Here is an 18,766-nt window from a genome sequence, read left to right on the forward strand (position 1 = left end):
CAAAAAACAACAACAAAAAAAACCACAACCAAACAACGAACCAACCAAACAAAACATTATTGGGAAGGTATGATACAAGTGACCAGATATTTCACCTGCTAAAATCAATGAAATTATAGCCAAAGTGAATAGAGTCAATTAAAACAAAACAAAACAAAAAAAAAGGAAAAAAAAAAAGCTAGATCTCTTCCTCTAAATGCAACGGACTATTTCACTGCCAATGGAAACCATTATAGCTCTGCAACCAAGGTACGCTGACCAACTCTAGTAAGAATTATTCAGCTCTGTTTCTATTTTAGTTACCAGATGAAAACCTAAAATCATAATAGTAGACAATATAAGGAACATTATTAAGAGTAGGTGTCCTGGTTTCAGTTAGCACAGAATTAATTTTCTTCCTAGTAGCTGGTGGAATGCTGTGTTTTGGCTTAGGATGAGAAGAGTGCTGATAACACCCCGATGCTTTAATTGTTGCAGAGCAGTGCTTATACTAAGCCAAGGACATCTCAGCCTTTTGCTCTGTCCTGCCAACGGGCAGGCTGGGGGTGCAGTAAGAGCTGGGAGGGGACAGACCCAGGACAGGTGACCCAAACTAGCCAAAGGGGTATTCCATACCATCTGACGTCATGCTAAACAATATATAGGGGTGGCTAGCTGGGGGGGAGGGGGCCGGACTGCTCGGGGTTAGGCTGGGCATCGGTCAGCGAGTGGTGAGCAATTGCATTGTGCATCACTTGTTTGTACATACTATTATTACTTTCCTATTATCATCATTGTATTATTATTGTTATTATTTTTATTATTATTTTGTTATTATTATTTTCCTGTCTTATTAAACTGTCTTTATCTCAACTCACGGGCTTCACTTTCCATTTCTCTCCCCCGTCCCGGAGAGGGAGGGGGGAGGGTGAGCGAACGGCTGCGTGGTGTTTAGCTGCCGGCCGGGTTAAACCACAACAGCCTTTTTGGCGCCCAACGTGGGGCCCGAAAGGTTGAGATAACGGCAGATCTGACCAGAGTGTGTTAAACTAAAATTGGTGTAAGGATTAGACCTGCTTAATAGTCACTTGTCATAATGCTGATTGCTTTAATCTCAACTTTGCTGCGCCTGTTTTCCAAATTGAGTATTATAGTACATTATTTTCCGTATTTACTCTCTGTCGTGTTGTTTATCCTCTCCGGGCCCTGGTTTCAGATCATTATGGTGCTGTGTGTTGTAGCAATGGCTTATGAGACGATGAAATATGTGGTCATGACTCTAACTTGTTATTTGTATTCAGTAACATCGTCGACTCTGTACTTTGGAAACTGTATCTTGGAAACTATTAGCAATTATACCTATTGTTTTTTTCCATTAAGGAGTCAATCTGTGGAGGGGAAAGGGGAGGATATTTTTCCTTACTTGCTTACTCTCCCTTTCTCCTTCACCACCCCTGTATCCTCCTGGGTCACTCTGCCTTCCTCCTTCACCACCCTCTTATCCCCTGAGCTTGTCACAATAGCTCTCCAAGATATTGAATATTTCTGGAATACTCAGAGTACCATAGTCTTGTTGTTCTGCCTCATGAATGCACTTCAGGTTCTGCTTAAAGTTAAACAACTACTTGGGAAGCTCTTCTGGAGATCTGCCCGGGGGCAGGATAGTTGTGGGTGGCAGGGAGTATGGGCGGATATGGGCAGGCATCTAGAGCAGTTGGCACCCCCAGTGTGTTGGAAATTCACCCCTGAACAATGGCAAAATCCTCAAAAACTGGCAGAATGCTTGAAAAAAAGGTGTCATGATTCTGGCAGTTCTAAAGTAACACAAATCATTGTAACGTGCTGGGGCCTGGCTCATGCCTATCGAGCTGCCATTGATACTGCTATCAACTTAGTGACAGACCCTGCGGCCACTCCAAGCCCTGTGACAGATCCAACGGCCACTGTGACCCCTACGGTGGACTCGGCAGCCGCTCCAGATCCGGTTCCTGCAGCCGCTCCAGATCCGGTTCCTGCAGCCGCCCCAGCTCCAGCTCCTGCAGCCGCCCCAGCTCCAGCTCCTGCAGCCGCTCCAGTTCCAGCTCCTGCAGCCGCTCCAGTCCCAGCTCCTGCAGCCGCTCCAGTCCCAGCTCCTGCAGCCGCTCCAGATCCGGTTCCTGCAGCCGCCCCAGCTCCAGCTCCTGCAGCCGCTCCAGTTCCAGCTCCTGCAGCCGCTCCAGTTCCAGTTCCTGCAGCCGCTCCAGTTCCAGCTCCTGCAGCCGCTCCAGCTCCAGCTCCTGCAGCCGCTCCAGCTCCAGTTCCTGCAGCCGCTCCAGTTTCAGCTCCGGCCGCTACTCCAGTCCCAGTTCCTGCAACTGCTCCAGCTCCAGCTCCAGCTCCTGTAGCCGCTCCAGCTCCAGCTCCTACTGCTGCTCCAGTCCCAGCTCCTGCAACTGCTCCAGCTCCAGCTCCAGCTCCTGCAGCCGCTCCAGCTCCAGCTCCTACTGCTGCTCCAGTCCCAGCTCCTGCAACTGCTCCAGCTCCAGCTCCAGCTCCTGTAGCCGCTACAGCTCCGGTTCCTGCAACTGCTCCAGCTCCTGCAGCCGCTCCAGCTCCTGTGGCCGTGTCAGAGAAACGAGCTGTAGCAGTGCAAGTTGACCCTGCAGAGGGTATTCCAATCCCTGTGGCAGACCCTGTAACAAAGTCAGAGAAACGAGCAGTAGCAGTGCAAGCTGCCCCTGTAGAGAAGGTGAAAATATGGTACAGAAATTCAAGTCGTTTAGAACGCAGAGAGTCTTCTGCCAATCCAGGTAAGGCTTCTGCCAAAACTAAGTATAGAGATGACGAAGATGATGACGACGCTGGGCCATCAAGGATTCAGGAGGAGGAAGATGAGGATGCCGAAAGAGCAACAGTAACTACGCGAAGCCTAAACGAGCGCGAGCTACGAGATGTGCGAAAAGATTTTGGTCGCTGTATAGGTGAGCAGCTTGTCACCTGGCTGCTCCGGTGCTGGGACTCTGGAGCCAATTGTGTGGAATTAGACGGCAGGGAAGCCAGACGGTTGGGATCCCTTGCTCGAGACGCCGGCATTGACAAAGCAATTGCAGATGGAGCACGACCCACCAGCCTCTGGAGGCGTCTCCTCTCAGCTGTGAGGGAAAGGTATCCCTTCAAGGAAGATATTTTATGTGTACCAGGCAAGTGGACCACTATGGAGAAGGGAATCCAGTACCTGAGGGAATTAGCCGTACGGGAAGTGATTTATGAGGATCCAGACCAGACACAAACATCCAAAGATCCAGATGAAGTCAAGTGTACACGACCCATGTGGCGGAAGTTTGTACGGAGTGCACCATCATCATATGCCAGCTCATTGGCAGTAATGGCCTGGAAAGAGGATGAGGAACCCACAGTGGATGAAGCGGCTAAACAACTCCGGCAGTACGAAGAAAGTCTCTCCTCTTCCTTACAGGCCTGCGTCTCAGCTGTGGAGAAACTGTCTGAAGAGGTCCACCAACTTAAAGAGAATCTATCTTCCCCCCAACCTGAACCAACCAGTGTCCAACGACCGAAAGAGAACACCTGGGAGAAACTTTCTGAAAAGTTTCACCAACTTGAGGAGAGATTATTCTCCTCCGCACCTGTACAAAGCAGTGTCTCAGCTATCAGGGGTAGGCGTTCATCCACACAAGGAAGACGATATAGTGGGTACTCACCCCGTGCCACCCTGTGGTTTTACTTACGAGACCATGGAGAGGACATGAGAAAATGGGATGGAAAATCTACCGCGACCCTAGAGGCACGGGTACGTGAGTTGCAAAAGAAAACAATCAGGAAAAAAGGATTCTCCGAAAAGTTTGCTGCTCCAACTTCCAGCAGACAATCCTTCAAACACAGAAACGAAGAAGATTCTGACCAGGATTAGGGGGGCCCTGCCTCCAGCCAGGGGGAGGAAAGGGACAATCGAGTTTATTGGACTGTGTGGATTCGATGGCCTGGCACATCACGCGCACAGAAGTATAAGGCTTTAGTAGACACCGGTGCACAATGTACTATAATGCCATCGAGCTATAAAGGACCAGAGCCCATCTATATTTGTGGAGTGACAGGAGGATCTCAGCAGTTGACTGTATTGGAGGCTGAAGTAAGTCTGACTGGGAATGAGTGGGAAAAGCACCGCATTGTGACTGGCCCGGATGCTCCATGTATCCTTGGCATAGACTATCTTAGAAGAGGATATTGCAAGGACCCAAAAGGGTTCCGGTGGGCTTTTGGTATAGCTGCCTTAGAGACAGAGGGCATTAAACAATTATCTACCTTGCCTGGTCTCTCAGAGGACCCCTCTGTTGTGGGGTTGCTGAGGGTCGAAGAACAGCAAGTGCCAATCGCTACCACAACTGTGCACCGGCGGCAATATCGCACTAACCGAGACTCCCTGATTCCCATCCATAAGCTAATTCGTCAATTGGAGAGCCAAGGAGTGATCAGCAAGACCCATTCACCTTTCAATAGCCCCATATGGCCAGTGCGAAAGTCTAATGGCGAGTGGAGACTAACAGTGGACTATCGTGGCCTGAACGAAGTCACGCCACCACTGAGTGCTGCAGTGCCGGACATGCTGGAACTTCAGTATGAACTTGAATCGAGGGCAGCCAAGTGGTACGCCACAATTGATATCGCTAATGCATTTTTCTCCATCCCTCTAGCAGCAGAGTGCAGGCCACAATTTGCCTTCACTTGGAGGGGAGTTCAATATACTTGGAATAGGCTGCCCCAGGGGTGGAAACACAGCCCTACCATTTGCCATGGGCTGATCCAGTCTGCGCTAGAGCAGGGGGAAGCTCCTGAACACCTGCAGTACATCGATGACATTATTGTGTGGGGTGACACAGCAGAGGAAGTTTTCGAGAAAGGGAAGAAAATAGTCCAAATCCTTCTGAAAGCCGGTTTTGCCATAAAACAGAATAAAGTCAAAGGACCTGCACGAGAGATCCAGTTTTTAGGAATAAAATGGCAAGATGGACGTCGTCAAATCCCAATGGATGTGATCAACAAAATAACAGCTATGTCTCCACCAACTAACAAAAAAGAAACACAGACTTTCCTAGGTGTTGTGGGGTTTTGGAGAATGCACATCCCAAATTACAGTCTGATTGTAAACCCGCTCTACCAAGTAACCCGTAAGAAGAATGAGTTTGAATGGGGCCCTGAACAACGACAAGCCTTTGAACAAATCAAGCAGGAAATAGTCCATGCAGTAGCCCTTGGGCCAGTTCGAACAGGACCAGATGTAAAAAATGTGCTCTACACTGCAGCCGGGGAGAACGGCCCCACCTGGAGCCTCTGGCAGAAAGAACCTGGGGAAACTCGAGGTCGGCCCCTGGGGTTTTGGAGTCGGGGATACAGAGGATCTGAGGCCCGCTATACTCCAACTGAAAAGGAGATATTGGCAGCATATGAAGGAGTTCGATCTGCTTCGGAGGTGGTCGGTACTGAAGCGCAACTCCTCCTAGCACCCCGATTGCCAGTACTAGGCTGGATGTTCAAGGGAAGGGTCCCCTCTACGCATCATGCAACTGATGCTACATGGAGCAAGTGGGTTGCATTGATTACTCAGCGGGCTCGAATAGGAAACCCCAGTCGCCCAGGAATATTGGAAGTGATCATGGACTGGCCAGAAGGCAAATACTTTGGGATATCATCAGAGGAGGAGGTGGGTCGTGCTGAAGAAGCCCCACTGTACAACCAGTTGCCAGAGAATGAAAAGAAATATGCCCTGTTCACTGATGGGTCCTGTCGTATTGTGGGGAAGCATCGGAGATGGAAGGCTGCTGTATGGAGTCCTACGCGACGAGTTGCAGAAGCTGCTGAGGGAGAAGGTGAATCGAGTCAGTTTGCAGAAGTGAAAGCCATTCAGCTGGCTTTAGACATTGCTGAACGAGAAAAATGGCCAGTTCTCTATCTCTACACCGATTCATGGATGGTAGCAAATGCCCTGTGGGGATGGTTACAGCAATGGAAGCAAAACAACTGGCAGCGTAGGGGCAAACCCATCTGGGCTGCTGCATTGTGGCAAGATATTGCTGCTCGGGTAGAGAACCTGGCTGTGAAAGTACGCCATGTAGATGCTCATGTGCCCAAAAATCGGGCTACTGAAGAACATCAAAACAACCAGCAGGTGGATCAGGCTGCTAAGATTGAAGTAGCTCAGGTGGACTTGGATTGGCAGCATAAAGGTGAATTATTTATAGCCCGATGGGCCCATGACACCTCAGGCCATCAAGGTAGAGATGCAACATACAGATGGGCTCGTGATCGAGGGGTGGACTTGACCATGGATGCTATAGCACAGGTTATTCATGACTGTGAAACATGTGCTGCAATCAAGCAAGCCAAACGGTCAAAGCCTCTTTGGTATGGAGGACGATGGCTGAAATATAAATATGGAGAGGCCTGGCAGATTGATTACATCACACTCCCTCAAACTCGCAATGGCAAGCGCCACGTACTTACAATGGTGGAAGCAACCACCGGATGGCTAGAAACATATCCTGTGCCTCATGCCACCGCCCGGAACACCATCCTGGGCCTTGAAAAGCAAGTCCTATGGCGACATGGCACCCCAGAAAGAATAGAATCAGACAATGGGACTCACTTCCGAAACAACCTTATAGACACTTGGGCCAAAGAACATGGTATTGAATGGGTGTATCACATCCCCTATCATGCACCAGCCTCCGGGAAAGTTGAACGATACAATGGCCTGTTAAAGACTACCTTGAAAGCAATGGGCGCTGGGACGTTCAAAAACTGGGATACGCATTTAGCAAAGGCCACTTGGTTAGTCAATACTAGGGGATCTACCAACCGAGCTGGACCTGCCCAATCAAACCTGTTACGTACTGTAGATGGGGATAAAGTTCCTGTAGTGCATGTAAAAAATATGCTGGGTAAAACAGTCTGGGCTACTCCTGCCTCAGGAAAAGGCAAACCTATTCGTGGAATTGTTTTCGCTCAGGGACCTGGATACACTTGGTGGGTGATGCAAAAGAACGGAGAGGTCCGGTGTGTACCTCAAGGAGATTTAATACTGGGTGAGAATAGCCCATGAACTGAATTGTACCATGTTAAATAGTATATTATACTGTATGTTATCACTACCATGATTACTATAGGTGACTAATTAGAATGTATGGAAAAGAGTGTAACCTGAGCATGACATAAATGGTATGGAATAAGGGGTGGATAGATGTCCTGGTTTCAGTTAGCACAGAATTAATTTTCTTCCTAGTAGCTGGTGGAATGCTGTGTTTTGGCTTAGGATGAGAAGAGTGCTGATAACACCCCGATGCTTTAATTGTTGCAGAGCAGTGCTTATACTAAGCCAAGGACATCTCAGCCTTTTGCTCTGTCCTGCCAACGGGCAGGCTGGGGGTGCAGTAAGAGCTGGGAGGGGACAGACCCAGGACAGGTGACCCAAACTAGCCAAAGGGGTATTCCATACCATCTGACGTCATGCTAAACAATATATAGGGGTGGCTAGCTGGGGGGGAGGGGGCCGGACTGCTCGGGGTTAGGCTGGGCATCGGTCAGCGAGTGGTGAGCAATTGCATTGTGCATCACTTGTTTGTACATACTATTATTACTTTCCTATTATCATCATTGTATTATTATTGTTATTATTTTTATTATTATTTTGTTATTATTATTTTCCTGTCTTATTAAACTGTCTTTATCTCAACTCACGGGCTTCACTTTCCATTTCTCTCCCCCGTCCCGGAGAGGGAGGGGGGAGGGTGAGCGAACGGCTGCGTGGTGTTTAGCTGCCGGCCGGGTTAAACCACAACAGTAGGTCTGTTAAATTGGAGTCTTACACTCTAAATATAACCCAACATGTCACAAATGTGTTGCACCACTCCAATAAAGATATTGAAAGCAAACTAACTAAAACATCTAACAAGAGTTCTCATTTTTTTTTGATAGCTGACAATAACTTCAGTTCATTTCAGTTGCCATCCTTTCCCTTTTCACTTGGAGCCACAGAGGTCCTATTCCCTGGGACAGCTTCAGAGATGAGTTAGCTTCACTCAGACCTGTTCGCAATAATCATTGCTGTGACAGGCTACTTGCATGGTAGCCGTAACACGTCCACCCCAAACAAGGAGCCATTTTGATTCTTATGGGATCAGACACAACATCACTCCACGCAATGTAATTCAGGTCACGCTCTCTCCACCAATCTCGTAAGACACTGCACAGTGACTCTTCCTCATCAGGACTAATCCAGGCGATCCTTGTCCCACAGCAGTGATGGACAAGGTGCGGGGCAGCACTCAATAACCTTTATCACGCCCGCCAAACCCTAGCACTGAGCCCGAGCAGTTTGTTTATGGGTGGTGCTGGTGACAGGCACACCAGTGAGTCCCCACGTTCAGCCTAACGGGGTGAATTGAAAGATTAGCCTGTCATGCCAGCATGAGGCCTCATTTTTCTTCTGTGCTACATAGGTCGCCCCCTTCCCGCAGCCTGTATTTGATTGTGATTAATTTGTCAAGCTGGCTATAGCATGGAAATGAAGAAATGGATTGCCAATTACAGTTAGTCTTCTCACAGAATACCTCTCGAACCGGCGCTATTCTGCAGTAGTGACAGCTCAGAAATAAACTGAATTCGGCTCGATCGAGCAGAAACCTGACCCAAAGTGTATTTTAAAGCATCAGAAGGTGACTTTTCCCATCCTCCTCTAACCAGTCCTTTGAGTAGATGGTTGGCTTCTATCCTGCCTGCCTGGCAGGTACACTAAAAGGCTATCCACATTTCTTTCTGTAGTTACCTTGTTAAGAAGTAGTGAACTTCTGACTTAACACTTCAACAAGGTACACATTTGTTTCTGAACATCTCACCCTGAGTAAGCCTGAAGGGGAATTTAATATGTATACCATTACTGCTCAGTAAACAAAAGCAGCTACGATCCTACTCTGCACAGATGCTCTTAAGAGCATTCAAACTTTCTTCTGAATGGCATTTACAAAAAGGTAATTTTTGACTCTTATTGTGTTTCCTCTGCAGTAAGCCACATATGTTTTCAGAAGCTGTTTAATATTTCATTAACACAGACAACTAGCTTAAATTTAATCTATCAGAATCCTATTATTCATGAAACAGAAAACAATTCCAGAATGAGATTTTTTTGTATTAATAATAATTAATACAGAATTTGAGAAATAATACCTCAATCCTGACAACGCATGCATGCAATTTATTTTATGCACTGATACAACCTTCAGCAGATTACTGAAGTTGCATACGTTTAAAGCAGGTATACAAATCTAAAAAAATCAGTTTTACGGAAACACTCAAGAAAAATCAGGCCACTGTAATACGTGTTTCTTTCCATTGCTGTAATTAGCTGTATTTTATACTGGATATCACTTCTTCAGGAAGAAGAAATGAGTGAACAAGTTTCCAAAAGTCAATGGCACACTGGCCTCAAACAGGTTTTGAAGACTAAGAGCCAGAACTCCCTCCCAGGCCCATGGCGCTCTTTCAATAACACCAACACCACAGACAGCAATGTTCATCTGACTTTTCTAGTTGTCTTCTGCCTCAGCAGCTGTTGCCCTTTCCAATGATATATGTCAGCATTCCTATCTCACAAAGATGCAGGAAAAAAAGGACAAGACAGTGGCAGAGACACCTTTGAATTAATTGTCTTTCAGGTACCATGATGAGATGCAAAATAGCAAGTCTGTTTTGATCATCTTTTATTTTGCTTGAAGGGAATGAGAAAATATCTGTCCTTGTACTTGCAACATTTTTTGTTTTTTATTTTTTAATCTTTCAGGCTATGTAAAAGCCCCAATATTACTGCATATACCTCTTGCACACTTCTTTAAGTAACTTCCAGACATCAAACATCTGGGAAAACATCTTGGCAGTTTGTAGTAAATTTGAGCATATGGTGCCTTTCTGTATTTGTACTGGAGGAGTATTTAGGGTCATCAACACAGATGAGGACCATTGCAACACATATTACATAAATACACAGAAAGAGAAGCCGCCTGCTATGAAGAACAGAAAATGAGGCAAATAATGGGCATCTCCACAACATTTTGTGGCTAGGCCATGGCATCACTGACCAGAGTATCACTGTGCACCAGAAATAAGGAAAGAATAAGAGCAAGCAAGCTGTTTTCCTCATGTATTAAATACATAACACAGTTACAAACGTTCAAAAAGATGCAGTTAATACCTCTGTGGTAAAACTAATTGATACACATCACACCACAAATATTATTCCTAGTTAGCGCTTATGTCTTAGGGCTGTTAAAAACTACGTAAGGGCACACAAGCACAGGCTAGTGCGACTGTTCTGTTCTCCTGGAATACATTTTAAGTCATGAGTTGTATCCAATATTAACTGAATATGCTTACCACTTCATTTCTAAATGCGAGTTAAAACAATTATTCAGTATTGAAGTGGTTGTGGTTGATGGATTAAAAATCTTACCCTAGGCAATTTTTATTTATTTATTTATTTATTAAGTTTTCCTAGCTGCTGAAGTCTATAGTATTTGTGATGTATAACTAAGATTACTTACAAGACTAGTCATGCTGAAGTGCATGGGTAAATGAAATCACTGCTCCTATGGCACACCTCAGCTCCAGTGCAAGTTTTCAAACCAAGGAGTAGTTTTACAGCTGTCAAGATGATACCTATTTTTCTTTAACTAGATTACTTTCATATGTAGTTCCTCCTTTCAAGGAAGCTCAGTTACATCATGAAATTTGACTGAAACCACTAAAATAGCTGTCTTTATTTTCACAATATGTTTAAAACTCAAAAGGTAACATACTTCACATACAACATACACTTTAAAATCGTGGAAGGCATGACAAAGATGTTCCAAGAATTACTAATTTGTCACACTACACTTAATGATTATATAAAAAATAAAAAAGCTTTGCTATAGCACCTGATGAGATCTCACCAAGGAATCTGTAGTAACAGTGTGATTCCTTGGTGCGAAGCTCAAGGAATTTCTGCCAATGAAGAAAACATAAGCAACTCAGAATCACAGAAAAACAGAGGTTGGAATCACCAGAGCACCTCTGGAGGTCACCTGGTCCAACCTTCTGTCCAAGCAGGAGAAATATCAAACTTAGATGAGGTTACTCAGAACCTTAGGGAATCCCAAGGGTGCACAGCACTGTCTTTGCTTCTCAAGATGAAAAATATATGCAGAAATAGCCGCAAATAGCAACATACACACTGTTGATTGATTTAATTGTCTAAATAGGCATCCAAACAATTATACTAGTTGCTTGGAGTCTCAAAACTCTTTGAGGCAGTCAATTTTAAGTTACGTCAGGCCACTTCATTTCCTTTTATGCACTTAAAGATAAATAAAGTGAAACTTGCTAATTTTAAACGTGGACATCCTTCAGCTATTTGCTGCTTCTCTGATTCTGTGGTATATTCCACACTCGTTAAAGCCTGTACAGACAATGGAATTCATGAATGGATTGGACTCCAAGATTTCTTCTGGGAAGAAGGGGCAAGATTACATCAAGGAAAAAAAACTATACTGATAACTGGGCCTTTTACCAAGAGCTATTTTATAGTGCATAGATCATGTTATTTTAAAGTCTTTGGTACAAGGTCCATATCTTTATTTTTTCATTTTTTTTTCCTTAAATTCATATCTTAATAAATTGGCTTCAAAGAAGCCTCAGCTTTTCCTGATTGTAAAGCCGCAGAACACACATACGATGGATGACCTTGTTGACACTGGCCAGTAAAATTTACAAGAGGACATTAAATGATGTTATTGGTGTACAGTGACACAGGAGTTCAATTTTTGTCATGATAATTGAGACGATCTTAATTATTTGGATGCAAAACAACAAATACCAGAACAAATATAACACCCGAAGCCCTGGTTCTCTTATCATCAGTATGGTTTCTGCACATTACAAATCTTTTCCAGCTTTTTTTTTTTTTTTTTATATGTTGCAGAATAGCTTGCCTGGGAAAAAATAAAAACGTGACAGAAACATGAGGAAAAGCCCCCAAAGTGCAATCTGGTTTCGATGCCTTTGGAGATGTCACTGGCTTTTCCTCACCAGTCTGCAATACCTGTACAGGTCATTGCAAAAGACACTACCTATGAGTTACAGCCATGCTAGGAACTTCAAGATAGAAGCCACTATGAAGCAAGAGCAAGAGAGCACAAAAACAACTGTTTCTGTGAAGTTGCAAGATTGAAGCAGGCAATTAACATATACAAATATAAAATCAGAGCAGTAAATATAACAAAGAAGTCAGACCTCCCAGACTTTACAAAGCCTTAAGTTCTTTATGCTTCTACCATTTTCAAAAGAGAAGCAACTACATTGGAACTTTACCTATCTCTTCCTAAAAAGAAAAGGGGAAAAAAAACAACTAACGATACCAGAAGGCAACTGAGGAAAGAATATTAAGTGTTCAGTCTAAGCTTTTGAATTTATTTATTTTTTATTAAGGATGGTACCTAAACAGTATTTTAATGAAGGTTAGGATTTGTCCTCTAAGGTTTAGGTGAAATGTTTTAAGTCGGACAGACAGCAAGAACTTCAGAATAGATAAATTTCATGATAGCCTTACTACAATATCCACAAAATGCCAATTTCCACAGAAAAAGAGAGCTTATTAAGCCTCTTTTTTGGAATCAAGTTTGAGCTTCTCCTTTCTAAGTATGTCATGTGAATGTTAATTTTAGACTGCTGAGAGCTCATTGATTTACACTTTCCAGTAATCATTTTTTAGTATTTAAAATATGGGAAAAGACCGATTAGTATCACGGACACTACACTGTCTGAAATAAGAACACTGTTAAATAATGTATGCAACAAATTTTTATACAAGTAGTAATTAGATTTCTAGGATTACTTGAATATTATAATAGTCATTTCATAGCTGCTCCTATTATTAATTTTAATAATAGTCTCATTTAACTGGCAATCAGTCCCAAAAGAAGCAACAAAAAATGAGTTATCATACATCTTCATTTTCACTAAAATATTACATTACACAAATTACGGAGTAAATAACAAAATGCAATTAACTTCCCAATGAGTTACGGCAAATGACTGTTAAAACCACGCTGTGGTGTCAAATACTTGATGCAGTCTGGGTTGAGGGATGAGGAGCTGCTGATCAGGTTAAGAAAATGTTTTAGTAATAGGAAAGATTCATCTTAATGGAACATTTCCTTATGCGACCTACTGGATTCTTCCAGTCAGAAAATTCATATTATAACATCTGTTTTCCTAGGTTACCACTACAGCACAATATTCAAATGCTGATTATCACATACAACGTCAGGCCATTAGGACGGCTACAAGGACTCAGAGCACCAGACTGCAGATGAATACCAGGCTGCTTCATGGTTACCATTATACCACGTGCATTATTTGTGCATAGCGGCTCTGAAAATTTTGAAGCTAACTCCTTCTTTGGAAAGACAACAGTGCAACCCTTATTAGAATTGCTCATTAAAGAAATACATCTCTTAGGAACAAAATGCCAACAGAAAATGAGGAGAAACAGATGGGAAAGATAGAAATAGATTGCCTCAACCTTTAGCCCTGTGTCAGAAATTTGTTCTGCCTTTGAAAACATTTGGTTTAGTCTTCTGACTCAGATTTTCAGAGGGCTTTTATAATCCTTCGGTGGCGCACCTGTCGGTTAATCCCTTGTTACACTCTATCTCGGATCACCTCACAGCGAGAAGAGCTGATGGACACGCTCCCAGCCCTGTGTAGATTGCTGGGATGAATTGTTCTTCGGGTACAGAGGACGCCGTGCTGGAGGTCAGGACAGCTGCGTGACAAGCTGGCACTGCACCGAGGGACCTCTCTCCGCAGATGGAGACAAGGCAGAGTGGAGGATATGTGATACCTCCCTGCATCCTGCCTTGAGACTGTATTATACACTGCACACTTTATTTCACTCCTCCCCCCACCCCTGCTTCTTTTTCCCTCCTTGCTTTCCACGCCTGCTTTTCAGACTCTCCTGCAGCAACACATAATAAATTTAACCTTGCAATGTTTTGCCATGACCAGGCCAAAAGCTACAAGTAAGCTTAAGTGGCCTGATTCTAAAAGAAATAAGTCTTACTCCAATGTAATAAGGGTGTTTAAAATGTGGTGAACCGGAGCATTCCCACTGCCTACATCACTGCAGACCCATTCTATACTTTGATGGCTTTTAGATTTTTTTCCCTTTCCCTCTCTACATTAAAAAAAAAAATAAATCAGCATTCACAACAAAATCTAAGAACTGTCATTATCTTTTTTCTCAGAAAGGCTAGATGATACTTTGATGAAAGTCAAGCTATGGTAAAATATACAGGTACACTGGTGTAGAGACAAAAAGAAATACCAGCTGAAGATTTCTCTTCTTCTCGTCTTTCTTCCCCTCATTCCTTTTTTCCTTCCCTAAGCTTAAAATAGCATTTAAATTCTTGCTTATTTTGCCAGAGAGCAGCTTTCATTGCCAAAATAAGTATCTGGGAACAGAAGCCAAAGCCTGTATTACTGTAAAATAAAAGAAAGGTAACAAATAAGGTGTGCATAGACCATAACATCCCCAAATCCTTCCATATGTAGTCCAGCCCATAATGATCTCTCAACAGAGCATGTGACAAAGCATGAAAATTCCCGTCTTCTCATATCCATCTGCAAAGCCTTGTTTTAATTTTGCAGCTCATAAGATTTGTAGCACCATATCAGACATCCCTGTTCACTTCACAGGCTGCAAACACCATAACTTGTGGATAGCTTCTTAAAGACATGATAATGACATGCTCTTCCATAAAAACTACCCAAGGAAGTCACTTTTTTTTTTTTTTTTTTTTATCTTCTGTCAGTACCTCAGATATAAGAAGGTGTTAATGATGGTGAAAGTGGATGCATAAATAGTCATCACTGCGTATAAAGTAAAAATCAGACACAATACAGCCTAAAATAACTCTTGTTACCCTCTGGACTACAAGTTTGTCTGTGAATTTATTTTTATCACCTTTATTATTTTTTTAATAGCAAAATTTCTTTGAAAAAGAGAAGAGACAAAACAAAAGAATATCCCTAAAAACGAAATTGGCCTTAATAAAGCTGCGACAATGCTAACCTTGTGCTCCTGGCTCAAGGCTGAGAATTATTGAACTGTAGCTCTGCCACTTGCTGCCCCAGTACAGGGCAATCCCTAATGACATGGGAGCAAGTACAAGTCCTCTGTACTCCTGGAGCAGTTTTATTTATGAAGCTTCATGCTCTTGTTATAAAGGAAAGCATTTATTGCAACAGAAAGGAGTAACCCAGGGATCCGTGGGGACATGAGGCTTCATAACCTTTGCTTTCTTAGACTGATTATCAGTTTAGAGGCATATTAGAGCTGACAGAGATCTCTCAGGAAAAGATAACGCTGTTTTTTTCTCCAAAGCGTCTGTGGGTAGACCCATACTTTTTCTGCAGACTTTACAAACATTCAGTACCGGTTGCTTCTACCTCATTTTTTAAAGATTTAATCCCTTGTTTGAAGTATCAGACTTTTAAAGCATACATCCCTCATGAGTGAAACTTTTGCCAGTGCTCTTTAAATAGGAGCGCATTAAAAGCAAAGTTTTGACTCCTGGCACGGCGCCCTAGTGGCAAATGGCCTTCCTGGGGCTCTAACCCATCCAGGCTGGAACCTCCCCAGTGCTGCGGGTGGAGGTGGGGCTTGTGGAAGTGTTTGGGGAGGAAAGGCAGACCTTTCCTCCATCCAACACCCTCTCATGAAAAGCAATCTGCCCTTGGCCGAAACCTCTGAAAGAGGCTTGCTTTCTTTTTCCCAGCTTCCTTTTTATGGGAAAAAGGGAGTGATCAGCAGTGATGCAAACAGGAAAGGACTGCTCTCCAGAGAAGTGTGACTACTTTCATCTAATGATAATAGAGAAGACAAGCAATGTAGGCATTTACAAGAATTTGGAGTAAAATGCAATCCAGATTCTTCAACTGCATCCACTCAGCCAATCTCTTGCAAATTTGCCCCCTTCCACTGGGTGGTGAAACTCAGTTATGAGCCCAAAGTTTCTGCATGGACAACATTTGTTCATCTGGATCTGAGGTGGGAAATCAGGGCTGTATGTTCCTTCACCAGCACTTTACTGGGATAGTCCAGCATTAATTGTACAATACATGAAGCATTACTAATCAGCTAGACCACCAGGAATGAAACTGATACGCTTGCTTGTCTAGACACTGACATTATCTAAAGGAATGTGTATGGATAGAAGGGAGAAAAAACAAAAAACAGAAAGATGAAAGCATACCTTTGTGTGTTTGGGGTGTACCTTACACCTCGAGCACAACATGTAGCACAGCTTGAAACAGGGTTGCCCATTTAATTGCTATGCCAGCACCCAGTACATTTGGAAAGAAGATTCTACCTTCTCCCCCCACCCGAATAAGTATTTTTTCAATGAGGAATAGAAGTTATTTATTGAAAAATAAAAAAGTAAAAGCAAATTAGAGGTTAAAAAAAAAAAGCTATACAAAAAACATCATCAGAGAAACAGAATATTTTACAAGAAATATGCCTCAATTCTCCTAACAAAGGTGAAAACAGCAACCAATTATTCAAACAGCATCTGCCACACTAAGTGATGTTTCAATGATGCCACAGCGTACCAGTTAAAAGCCAATGCTGATTAAGAAAAGCATCCATTAGCCCAGGAAAGTAAAATCTAGATTCCTACTGGAGATCCAGCATCCTTTATCAACTTTAGGTAACTATATTCCTCACCTGTTGGGACCTTTTCTATTAACTAGGCCAATTATACAATTAAATTGCTATTATACGCAAGTTCCAACCACTAGTAATTTCCATATATTGACGCCATACCTTGCCAATTTTTGTGAAATAATAAAAACACGTCTGTTTAGAGATTTAGAGATCAAGGCTTAGGTCACAAAGTCAAGAACTAAAATACAGAACCTTCCCTGAAAGTTCAAGAGGTGGACCAGAACTGCAGACTAAGACAGAGTTGTAGCTGAAGCCAGATTCATTTTCAGTAACTTCTGGTGTTTGCAGGAATCGCATCTGCACGTTCTTCTGCACTAACAAAGGTGTAGTTCAAGTGACAAAAAATACACCAAACTAATTTATATTATGCCCTCTGAGGCCTAATTCACATTTACAGCCAAACAAACAATTTTAAATAACAGCTTCTCCAAATATTTCTTGAAAAAAAGAAAAAAGAAATAAATACTCCTGTCACTTTGTTTTTAATAATTTTCCAACATCCGCAATACCTGATAAGTTAAAGCTGAAATTAATTTAGCTAAAAACTACTAGATGTTATTTTCACATAATAGCTCTATCATACTATGGTGATACACAATGACTATATTTTTTTTTAATTGCTGCTTTTTTTCCCCCCTCTAATATCCCTGATTTGTAGAAGTAACCTAACCTATTATCAATGCTACGTACTCGCTGAAGCTAAATGAGAGAAAAAAAAAATCACAGCCCACATGTTTTTTTTGTGGCAAAATACTATTATCCCCTGGTGAATTTGCACATCCCCTCACAGAGTTCTCCACATATATTTCCCAATATGGAATAGTGCATCTTTTTCCTCCTTTAAATGTCATGCCCACTTCTTCCACAGTGCCAGTCAAAAAGTAGCTGAGTTGTTTTTTGTTTTTTTTTTTGATTAACTTTTGTCATATCCATTTTCCTTCGTATCTTCAGGCAGCATTAATTTGGGTTTAAATTAGTAAGCTAAACACGTGGAAGCACAACTCCAGGGAACTAAACTTCATGGTATTCTAGCAAGTTTGTTTGAGGAAAATACACTTTCTCCCCCAGCCTTGGACATTGTAGAGCCTTGCTTGTCTACCTTTTGGATAGAAAATTTTATCAAAACAGTGTTTTTCCAGTGTTGAAGCCACAAGCAGTGTGTTTAAGAGCTACCAGAGCTACAGGAGTGTAATCACAGTCATGGGCCCCGGCTGGCAAGCTCCTAAGGGCTGCACGATAGCATCCATTTACTAGCACGCTAGTACCCAGTCACAGTCAAAGGCTTTGGGTCCCTTATTTAACACAGTACAAATAGATTCACAGGTCAAAATGACTGACAAGACATCTGATATGAAATACCCCTGGTTAAACAACTAACAATAGCAATAAAAACAAGTAAGTAATAAGTGATACCTAAGGTCTTACTCACCATAAATTCCCGTTGAAATGCAGGGGAATGCCTGTAAAACAAGTGAAAGAACAAACATTAGTGGGATTTCTGTTTTCTGAACTTTTTATCAAAAACTGAGCATATTTTTAAGTGCCTGTTTTTCAACACCCAGCAATTACATATTGGAGACTTCACTGTTACAGCATTCACTCCACAAGCATTTTCATGTCATTATATGAAACATATTCCATATGTTTTCCTTGCTGCTAAGTTAATAAAGCCATATTCTTTTTCTCATCTCAAGCTATCAGCAACATTTGAACCAAGAATCATTATTAAAACTCCCTCTTGAGCTAAAAATTATCACCATGAGCTGAAAATGAATGCCATGAGCTAATGCAGTAGAAGAAGGTTGTATTCTTTGGATAGAGTTAGACCATGTTGCTTCAGTGGTGAAGTAACCTTGGCCAGCTTAAACCCTTCCCTCCCCTGCCTCTTGGCCACATTGGTTCACTACAACCTCCCCTTTTGTTTCAGAGGCTCTTTTTTCAGCTGGGTTCTTTCAGCCACAAGGTATATGATGCCAC

The 18,766-nt window shown here is 42.7% G+C and overlaps 1 protein-coding gene across 8 annotated transcripts in view; it reads right to left on the reverse strand.

Moving 5' to 3' along the window:
* Positions 1 to 18,766, reverse strand: part of MACROD2 (mono-ADP ribosylhydrolase 2) — an 862,160-nt gene that overhangs the window by 271,185 nt on the left and 572,209 nt on the right. For all 8 annotated transcript variants that reach the window (XM_027453320.3, XM_072035275.1, XM_027453322.3 and 5 more), the window contains one exon: positions 18,219 to 18,249. In XM_027453320.3, the coding sequence (XP_027309121.2) occupies positions 18,219 to 18,249 (31 nt within the window). The remainder of the gene's footprint in view (positions 1 to 18,218; positions 18,250 to 18,766) is intronic.

Source organism: Anas platyrhynchos, chromosome 3 (genome assembly GCF_047663525.1).
Source record: "Anas platyrhynchos isolate ZD024472 breed Pekin duck chromosome 3, IASCAAS_PekinDuck_T2T, whole genome shotgun sequence".
Taxonomy (NCBI): Eukaryota; Metazoa; Chordata; class Aves; order Anseriformes; family Anatidae; genus Anas; species Anas platyrhynchos.